Source organism: Octopus bimaculoides, chromosome 27, assembly GCF_001194135.2.
Source record: "Octopus bimaculoides isolate UCB-OBI-ISO-001 chromosome 27, ASM119413v2, whole genome shotgun sequence".
Classification (NCBI taxonomy): domain Eukaryota; kingdom Metazoa; phylum Mollusca; class Cephalopoda; order Octopoda; family Octopodidae; genus Octopus; species Octopus bimaculoides.
The window spans coordinates 21,360,618-21,371,635 of NC_069007.1; the positions used below are offsets into that span (position 1 = coordinate 21,360,618).

At 36.0% G+C, this 11,018-nt stretch overlaps 1 protein-coding gene and 2 non-coding genes across 3 annotated transcripts in view; 1 reads left to right on the forward strand and 2 right to left on the reverse strand.

Annotated features, from left to right (window-relative positions):
• LOC106867798 (cleavage and polyadenylation specificity factor subunit 4) overlaps positions 1–4,824 on the reverse strand; it is a 13,918-nt gene extending 9,094 nt beyond the window's left edge. Inside the window, exons 1-2 of the mRNA XM_014912791.2 lie at positions 3,666–4,824; positions 195–398 (exon numbers count right to left, since the gene is read on the reverse strand). Of these exons, the coding sequence (XP_014768277.1) occupies positions 195–398; positions 3,666–3,768 (307 nt within the window). The 5' untranslated portion in view covers positions 3,769–4,824. The remainder of the gene's footprint in view (positions 1–194; positions 399–3,665) is intronic.
• An 848-nt stretch (positions 4,825–5,672) lies between these two features.
• Trnak-cuu (transfer RNA lysine (anticodon CUU)) lies at positions 5,673–5,745 on the reverse strand. The gene has a single exon. It is a non-coding gene; the product is annotated as a tRNA-Lys (tRNA).
• Positions 5,746–7,968: 2,223 nt separating this feature from the next.
• Positions 7,969–8,042, forward strand: Trnat-agu (transfer RNA threonine (anticodon AGU)). Its single transcript has one exon. It is a non-coding gene; the product is annotated as a tRNA-Thr (tRNA).
• Positions 8,043–11,018: the final 2,976 nt, after the last annotated feature.

Genomic DNA, 11,018 nt, shown 5'->3' on the forward strand with positions numbered 1-11,018 from the left:
TATATATACATATATATATATATATCATCATCATTTAACGTCTGCTGATATGGGTTGTCTGGTTTGACATGGAGCTGGGCAGCCAGGGAGTTGTCCAGACTAATTATCTGTTGTGTATGTATTTAGCTGTGTATGAAAGGGGTTAATAAATACATAAAAATAAATAAATATAAGAGGAAATGTAAAAAACTTACCGAATTTAGAGAAAAAATAACATTCAGGCATCTTAGACATATCGTACTCATGGAGAAATTCACAGTCGTCGCCTTTCTTGCACAAACCTCGTAACCAATGCTTGCAGACAATGGTTCGGTCTCCTTTGACATGACGGAATGGACATGAACTGCCCTTTGAACAGAGGCCTCGCATGAAGAATGTGCAAATTGCTGCACCAGATTCTGAGAGAGAAGAAAGAAAATAATAAGTATTAAGAGATGACGTATACAGAAGGGTGGAGTATTTTTTCATGATTTTTGACTTCGTGATGGGGGTAGTGTGGAAAAGTTGTGAACAGACCTCAAAATAACTGGTGTAAGTTCAGCCACAGGGACTGTTTTTGCACTCCTGGAAACCAGGAACATACCTAGTAGGAACAGTGTGACTACTTCCTCCTCTGGGAAGACGAGTCTGCCCTTCAGATCCACTTGCATCACCCAGTCTGAAGCTGGATGCAAAATAGAAAATGGGTCCCCCTACTTTTTGTCTTAGAAGCCTTGTCACCTGTTTGGTCATGTAAAATAGTAAAACATGGAGCAAATAATACAGAGAACTATATGTGGTGTGTACAAAACGTGTAAGAGTGTGTAAGAGAAAACCATGGACTACTGATTGTAAAATGGGGGTGCAACAGCCACAGGGGTAACTATAGGATTTGGACTACTAACTCAAAAGCTTTGATACCCAACTTTGCTGTGGGGTATTTTGTATTTGGTCAGTTCACTTGAGGCTTTACAACTCAGCTCTCAGAGGAAGAACATGCCCAAGGTCACCTTGGAATATTAGCTGATACTTAGTCTAGGGGAACATTTAGTCTAGTGGAAATTTTACTATTTTTCAGTTTAACATCAAAATAACAGAGATAATCCCAGCACTTAATCCTTTGGTATTTAAACCAGTTATATATCTGGTTCATATATTCTGCAAGTGGATCTGAAGGGCAGACTCGTCTTCCCAGAGGAGGGAGTAATCACACTGCTCCAATTAGGTATGTTCCTGCTTTTCAGAAGTGCAAAAACAATCACTGTGGCCCTGGGAGGGCAAACTTGACATTTCTCACCAACTGAAGAAAGCCAAGTATCAGGCCTTGGTTGTTGGAACTCTTGTCAAAGGGCAGCACCTGGCCTAATTCCCTATTGAAGTCAGTTGTCATGGCTTTCACTGTTTCCTGTGAAAAATTGGTTTGGAACTCAGACAACTGAAGCCACCGAGGAGATAGGCGCAGCAGTTGAAACCAGCTGAAGGTGGCTGTGGTTGATGAGAGGCTGCAGGTGGAACTCTTCTGCAAATGAAAACTAATTCAGTCCTTGTTGCACCACTCAGACAAAGCATGCAGGCCAAGACCTTTTAGTAACTGCTCCAGTTTGTGCGTGGAGCAAAAGCATCTTGAAGGTTTATTTCATCTTAAAGAGAATGTAGAGAACTATGTGAAGTGCTGTCTGCAAGATGAGTGATGCTGTTTGGTAGTGAAACATGGACAGTAAATATAGAACATTATTCAGGGTGGCCCAAAAGTTGGTTCACAGTTACTCAACTCTTTTGTTTTCATATATTAACAGTTTAGATCTTAAATATAAAAAAATATGAAACCATTATTCTATGGTAATTTAGTTCATTGTAAGATAGAAATTTAAATGTAATAAAATGTTTTAAAAGAAATTTAAAGTGCCTATGTGATAACTAAACCTACTTTTGGGGCTGCCCTCTATGTGGTGTGTGTATGACAGTGAAACATGGATAGTGAATGGAGGGGACAATATATCATGTGGTGTGCGTATTATGTATAATGGTGTGTGGTAGCAAAACATGGAGGGTAATGAATGGATTGTGTTGTGTATGTATGTGTGATGGGGTAAGGCAGTGAAACATGGACAGTGAATGTAGGGGACTATATCTGATGGATTTAAGATGTGTGATGGTGTATCACTCAAATATGAGCACGGAACATGGAGGAATATAATACATGTTAGATGTATGATGATAAAAGGACCGTGAATGTAGAGGCCAAGATATCAGAAGTATGTCATGTAAAATGGCAATGAATAGAGGATTGTATATAAGGTACCAGATACATCAAAGGGAACAGTGAATACAGAGCAGTAGTTCTCAATAGGGGTACATATAAGATTTTGTTAAAAAAAAACATTTATCTGCAATAAACTCGTTTTACTTGTACAATATACGAAATATTTTAATTTTTTAAAAATACATTTCCAAACAATATTTAATTAAAAAATCCAGCAAGATTTGCTTTTATATACAGCAAGAATGGTTATGGTTATGGAGGCCGAGTAGAGTAAAATGGGAACCAAAGAGGCCTAGGGGCCAAAAAAAGGTTGAGAAGCACTGAAGGGGGGACTTATATGTATATATATATATATATATATATAATAATGCAAAGAATATATATGCATGTATACCCACATATATGTACATACTTACATCTACATGTGTATATAGATGCATATCAGGGTACAGGACGTTAGAACAATGAACTACAGACAACGGAACGAACACATAGGAAAACAGATAGCCACTTGGAATTAATCCTTCGACAGCTGCCTAGATATGACCATGCGTATAAATGGGTCTACGTGTGTGTGAGAGTGCATATGTAACAACAAACATGGTTGGTAGACACACATACACACAGAAAACAGTTTGTTTACATGATTCGGTTAGCTTCCAATACCAACATGTAGGAATAACTGGAAGATCAACATTGGACAATGTACTCCTAGTTATGTTGTGCCGGTGAAGAAAACCTCGAAACGAAATACAGGTCAGGACTGACCGGAAGCCTTTGATCGGGGCCAGCTTAGGGTCGAACAACATCGATAAGTTAAACCCTTAAGTAGAATCTTTAGATGTACACGAGTATATCTTATCTTCTGTTTCAGCCATTGGACTGCGGCCATGCTGGGGCACCGCCTTGAAGAGTACCGAGTTTTAGTCGAACAAATCTACCTCAGGACTTGTTTTTAAGTCTGGTACTTATTCTATCAATCTCCTTTGATAAACCGCCAGGTTACGGAGACAAAGACACACACACACACACACACATATATATATATATATATATATATACACATACACACACACGACAGGCTTCTTTTAGTTTCCGTCGACCAAATCTACTTACAAAGCATTGGTCGGACAGAGACTATAGAAGAAGACACTTGCTCAAAGTGCAAGGTGTCACGTAGTGGCTTATATATATATATAGAAAGATAGATAGATAGACAGACAGCGATAGATAGGTAGATAGATAGATGCCTAGATAGACAGATACCTAAATAGATAGATAGACAATACGTTTATTGAGTGTTAATATTATAAATATTATATATGGTTACCATAAAAAGTGAACAAGGCTAATGGACTATAGATTGTTTGTGTGTGTGTGTAAATAAGGTGCCGAAAGCAAGAGACAATAACACCATACTTACTGTCCATTCCTGGGAATGGCAACGGCCGGCATCCAAGTTGGTTCTCCAAGGCATATTCGATCTCAAATTTCAAGTTATGGACTGGTGCTACTATATCCTGCATGTTTGTCTCAAAACTTTTCCCTGCCTTTTAATAATATATAGTCTTACTTATACACATATATGATATATGTGTATTTTATATTCATAAACATGTATATATATTGTTGTTTCAGCAAGTGTTTTTTTCTTTATATATAATATATATATATAAATACAGAGTGATGTATATTTCTTTAGGTTGTCTTGTTTTACCTCTCTCTCTCTCACTGTATATATATATATATATATATATATATATGAATGCGTATATATTTGATGTATATATTTCTCTAGTTTGTATGAATGTACAAGGAAGTTTTACCCTTTAATTAAACATACGTACAAGCGCATAGATATACGTATGTATCTACATATCCACACAACACAGTTAACAAGTTCCCATTCTCTACTGGAACCTCAAGAAGAGACACCAATATATATATATATATATATATATATATATATATATATGTATGTATGTATACACACACAGAGAGACACACAAACACAGGCAATCTACCTAGCAACACTATTTGGGACCAGGATTCAGAAGAGAAACTTTATGGAATTGGTGAGGAATATATTTAGATACACCACTCACACAGAATTTATCATTATACACGCTTCTAAAACAACAACCACCCCACAGTGTATATATGTATATATATGTGTGTATGTATGTATATGTGTGTGTGTGTATGTATATATGTGTTGCTGGGTAAATGAGAAGAGACGGTGATTGGATTTGAAACGAATTTGGTGGGAATAAAGAAGGGGTTTGGCTAGATTTATATAATAATATTTATGAGAGACGGGTACCGGCAGCAATATTGGTCGTATTATAATAATAATAACAATAATAATAATGTTAATTAAAATAAAAGAGTCAATGGAAGAGATATATATATATTATATTGCAAACATGACCATGATTTCCACTGGTTCGTCGTCCATATATCCGAGCAGAGATATATGTCTTGTCTTCATCTTTGCTTCGTTAAACTTTGTTTCCTAAAACCCATGCTTTGAAGAAAAAAAAAAAAGAAATACTTGATGGCCAATGCGCATGCGTGCACGGAGAGTTCCGATTTGGGTTTTAACTCTTTAGTGTTAAAAAGATTAAAAAGAGTCCATAGACTCTTTTATCCTCCTACAGGTTTTCTTTTGTTTTTAGATTTGGCGCCAGAACGGTGGGCGATCGGTTAGGGGAGTTACTCTACTGCTCCGGACCAGCATAACCGAGCGGTATTTTCTTGCTGGACGCTTTACGTCTCGAGTTCAAATTCCGCCAAGGTTGATTTCGCCTTTTATCTTTTTCGGAGTTGATAAAATAAGTTCCGATTGATTTCTGGGGTCGATACTCATCGATTTAGGCGCTTCTCACAAAATTTCAGGCCTTGTGCGAAATAGTATTATTATTAAAGCGGCGAGTTAGCAAAATCGTTAGCACGCCGGACAGTATGCTTAGCAGCATTTCGTCCGTCTTGCTCAGGTATTATAATGCTTTTGGTGACACAATGATCCTGCAAGAACAGATTGAGGCACCAGATGATATTCTGATCCTCATCTCTTGTGAGAATGCCTGGCACTTTGCCACCATCTCTCTCCTGCTGTCTCTTTTGCACGCTGGGTGAAATTCTTAATGGTATTTCGCCTGTCTTTACGTTCTGAGTTCATCCTTTCGGGGTCGATAAATTAAGTACCAGTTGCGTACTGGGTCGATCTAATCGACTGATCTCCTCCTCCAAAACTTCGAGCTTTGTGCCTCGAGTAGAAAACAATATTAGTTGTATTATCGTGTAAAACATTGACGGCGCACTATGCTAACCTCGTGGTGTATATTCTAAAAAAAAGAAAAATGAGAGCCAAATTGCAAAAATCATAAAGGATACATTAACTCCATCAACAAATTTTAAAAAATAGCTTCGCCCAACGTGGGGCTCGAACCCACGACCCCGAGATTAAGAGTCTCGTGCTCTACCGACTGAGCTAGCCGGGCCGGCTGACGGGTAGAGTAAAATTAAGCTTATATTACTACACCATTATCTGGCAGTCTGTTCAACTTATGAATTCATATTATATATTAAATATAAACTTTATATTTTGTTATATATTTATAATATATATATATGCTGTTGTATGTATGCTATTATATATACGCAATATCTGCCTTCATTTTGAAAAATAGAAATTTAGGTCAGCTTTTATCAAGGAGACACTTAAATGATATATCATGCCCGACTTGACAGAAATCAATTTATTGTTCTTTATTTAAGACGATATTATGTATTTTGAAGTAAATTCGATTGCTGTTTCTTGTATTATTCTCCATCAGGAAGATTGTTTTAAAGAAAGAGAGAGAGAGGAAATATTGAACGAAAATGTGTGAGAGAGATAAAGAGAAAGGGAGTGAATGAAAGAGAGGAAGTGAGGGCGAGCGAGCGAGAAACAAAGAGAGAGAGGGAGTGAAAGAGAGCGAGCGAGAAACATAGAGAGAGGAAGTGAAAGAGAGCGAGCGAGAAACAAAGAGGGAGAGAGAGACCAGAAGCCAAATAGAAGGTAAGAATAGCAGAATAGTTTGGAATTCAAATAGAGAATACACAGCAGTTAATGCTGTGGATGTTCTGTGCTGTCACCAAATGATTGAAACAGTGGAATAAATTTAATGTCGTGAGGATAGTCATAGTTTTGAAGGAAATACAAAACGGAGGGAAAGCGAAGAGTGAAATATAAGCGGAAAGAGAGAATAACGGAATGATAGATAGTAACGAATGCGAAGAAAAACAAACAGAACACGAGGAGAAAGGAAGAAGAAAGATAGAATGAAATACTGAGAGAAAGAAAGAATAACGGAATAACAATAGATAGTAAAGAATGTGAAGAAAGACGGTCCGAAAACGAACATTTTAAAACAAAAAAGACAAGGGAAGAACCAGAATGAAAGAATAATGGAATAATAGATTGTAAGATACAATAAGAAAGAAATTTGACAAGAGATGCAAGAAGAATATATTTGCATATTGGTTCCTTCTGCCAACTTTGTTTCGTTTTAACTTTCTGAAAAATGTATGTTTTCATTCATCAAATTTTGCAGAGGCATTTTTTAAATTTACAATTATGTTGATAAAATTAATATAAAAAATTTTCATAGAGAATTTTGAGATTCTTCGAACACGTCCACGACTGTGTTAGCAGCAATTTCAATCAATTTCAATCATTTTTCACTTTTTCTACCAGATTTATGTTTGAAGCATCAACGTAACGTAATCTGCACACCCAAAGATATGTTTCTGCAAGGTTTCATTGAAAAATCTGGGATCTCCAAAATATGTATTTTAAAAACAGTTACGACGAAAGAAAGAATGATCGGAGACTCTTTAAAATATATATATCATTAATGTTATCAACATGATATTAATCTTCATTCTCAAAGACATATCTCCGCAAAATTTCTTTAAAAAGCATACATTTTTCAGAGAGCTGTAAAATAAAATATTTGGGGTAATATTGGGGGCACCAATCTGTAGTTAGACCCTGAAGGAAAGGATAACAGGTTGTAAGAAATAATCATGGAAGGAAATTATTTTATGTTGTAAAGTTAGAGAACAGTGATATATATTTGAACTGTTGGAATAAGACACGGATCTTTGGGGTTTGACGGGCCCCTCAAACCTCAAAGATCCTAAGACACTTTTTAAATAATGGACTAACTGTATGCCAGCTGTAAGAGTTAAAATTCCTTATGGTTGTATTAAATCTTTTGTTAGTTTTAGCCGTAATAGCCGAGGCCATGCTGGGGCATCGAATTTTATTTAGAATATAATGAAACGCTAACTTTTAAAACATAATTAATATGTAATTAGGAGAAACAAAGTAGGAATGGGAACATAATTGTATAGGTATGCCCTTTAGTTTATTTAAGCTAGTAGGATGTGATTTGACTGATATTTCTAGCATGTCGAACAACCATGTAGAAGGTCTCTAAATGGCTCCTAAAGACGAGAGATAGAGAGAAGACGGAAACAGCGTATACGAAAGAAGGACGCAAACGAATAAGAAATAGGTCATACGAAGTCTTTATACGCCATTAATAGAAAAATTATTCGGTATTTTAAGAATATAGTAGAACTTTATTTAAAACACAATTGAAAATAATAAAAATAGATCAAATTCATACAATGACATTATATATATAGATAATTGTCAGGCCGATCTCGTGGTTGGCTCCATAGCTCAGTTGGTTAGAGCGCCAGTCTAGTAAACTGGAGGTCGAGGGTTCGAATCCCCCTGGAGCCTTTTTTTGTATTTTAGTTTTTTCTTTCCATCAAACTCTTGTTTTTCATCCAGTTTGAGCTTTTCTACGAATGTCACCATTTTTATTAAAAATACTTCCCAACTATGACCGACCTATCTGTTTCGTTTTCTAGATGTAGTTCACCTTGGGCTACATTTTACATTGTGTCCCTTTTTTTATTTAAAGAATAGGGTCGATGTCAGTTGAAGGTGATTTGACTACTATTTCTAACATTACGAATGACCATAGTGTGACTTCCTCCTTAGGTCTCTACCTCTAAATGTAGTAGGGAGTTCTCTGCAAGATTTGGTTGCTATTTCTAGCGATTTGAGTGGGCGTTTAGAAGTTTCTCTTACGACAACCACCAAACTAAACATTATTTTTTAAATGGTGCTAAGTAGCAGAAGTCCCTGTTTTAAACACCCCTTCCTATCACCTGTATTATCCCTCGTACGTCAGACGCCAGGCTCCCCGCTCTGCAGTACTGCATCCTTTTAAGGAACCACATCTCACTTCTAAACAACCGATCCAACCATTTGTGAGTCATACAAAATGCAAATTCATTATGAAAAAGCAAATTAGTCCAGAGATAATATCTCTTGTGGACGTAATTTGGTTGAAAGCACAAACATATATCTACAGCAGACAAAAAGCACCCGCACGGGGCAATGATAGGTGTGCATTTCTGCCTTGCTGAGTTCTGTCAGTAGCATATACTCACAGCAAACCATTATACTAAGACAAAATCCATCCACAGTTAATTTGCTTTTTCATGGTGTATTTGCATTAAGTATGATACATAGAGAGCCATTTTAATCTAATATTTCTTCTGTTGTCTATAACAGATTCTTTACTCAGTTGGATGGCTAATTGCAATACCAGTAATTTTCTAATCATCATTTAGCGTTTGCTTTTCATGCTGGCATGGGTTGGACGGTTTGACTGGAACTGGTAAGGTGGAGGGTTGCACCAGGTTCCAATCTGATCTGGCATGGTTTCTCTGGCTGGATGCCCTTCCTAATGACAACCACTCCAAGAGTGTAAAAGGTGCTTTTTACGTGCCACTGGAACAGGTCCCAGTTATGTGACATTGGTATCGTGGTATCGGCCATGACTACAATTTCACTTGGCTTGACAGGTTTTCTCAAGTATGGTATATTCTCTTCTACTCTAGGTACAAGAGTATGCAACTGGTACTTAATTTATCAACCCCGAAAGGATGAAAGGCAAAGCTGACCTCAGCGGAATTTGAACTCAGAACGTGAAGACAGACGAAATACCGCCCAGCATGCTAACGTTTCTGCCAGCTCGCTGCCTTTCAAGCATGGTATATTACCAAAGGTGTCGGTTACTTATCACTGCCTCCATGAGGCTCCATGTTCGAAAGATGCAATATAAAGATACCTATGTGTCATATATTTTGCACATACATACACATGCACAGGTCAGATACGAGGGCATGTGCCTTTACAGCATGTCACTGCAGCCACTGTTTGGGTCATCTTGGTTAACCCTTCGTGTTATAGTCACCCCCCCACCTCTACAAGACAATTCTTCATCCACCATGACCATCTGGCTGACCAACACGAAACTGGACACTTTCAATTATAACGTACAAGGTGCTATCAAAAAGTTCCCAGACTAGTTCTGTAGCACACCAACAGATGGCAGCACACGTTTGACTGTACAGTGAGAGCTAGCAGTGACCTTCACGAGGCACTGTGCCGAGTCACATCGCTGTGTTTAATTTGCAAGGTGTGAAATTGGTGTTTTTCTGATCACATGTCTGCTCCAGTCTGTGATTTTGTCAAAGTCAGGAACAAAGATCCAATGAGAAATTTTGTGTTAAAATTGGGAAGTCTGCTACAAAGACATTGAACATACTTTGGCAAGCTTATGGTGATGAAACAATGGGTCATATGCAATATTTTGGCTTTTGTACCTGTCCTTACCTTCGGTAACAATCAAAAGAGCATGACTGCGAATATAAGCAGCCAAAATGAGGTTCTTCTGAAGGATCTCTGGAGTAACGTTACTCAATAGGGTGCACAGCTCAGAAATCAGGGAGTCTCTCCAGTCAAGCCACTAGGATTCCATATTGAGAGGTCACAGTTCTGGTATAACAGAAATGTGATTGGAAGTGTCCCAACCAGCAAGAAATAACAGAATCATAAAAAAACAAAACAACACAAAAGAACTCAAACACTTTAAATCAAAATACATTTTTTTTAGATTTCTTTATTGTAATTTTTTAAAAACGTGTATATATTCGTTAATTTTCTTTCTCTTAATTTCATATTGTGTAGAAAGAAAATATAATAGATAACTATATAGAATACAATGTAACAATATACACACACACACACATTATATATATATATATATGAATATATATATGTATATATACAGACATATAATATAATATATATATATAGAGAGAGAGACACAAACATACATATGTGTATATAGAATTCACTTCATTTATATAATAAAAAATATAATAAAATAGAACGATATTTGTAGTGCAAACAGGGAAGATATTTTAAGTTTATATACATATATAAATATATATATATATATATGTATAAATAAGTGCATATATATATGTGTGTGTGTGTATATATATATATAAATATATACACATGCAGGATGACCAAAAAGCAACTACTGTAATGTTTTTGTTTTTTAAATGAATAAATAATAGATTTGAAACAAGAAAATTCAGGCAACTTATCTTAAAATAAAATAGAATACGTAAATAATTAAAAAAAGAGGGAAATTTAAATAAAATTATGATAATTCATGAATACATATAATATTCAAAAAGTAAATATAAATATAAATATATAAATATGATAAGATAAAAGATTTTCATGAAAAGTTAAGATTGTAACAGATTCCATCCTCTACATGTGTGTCTGTGTGTGTATACTATATATATATGTATATAGATATTTTATATATATATATATATATAT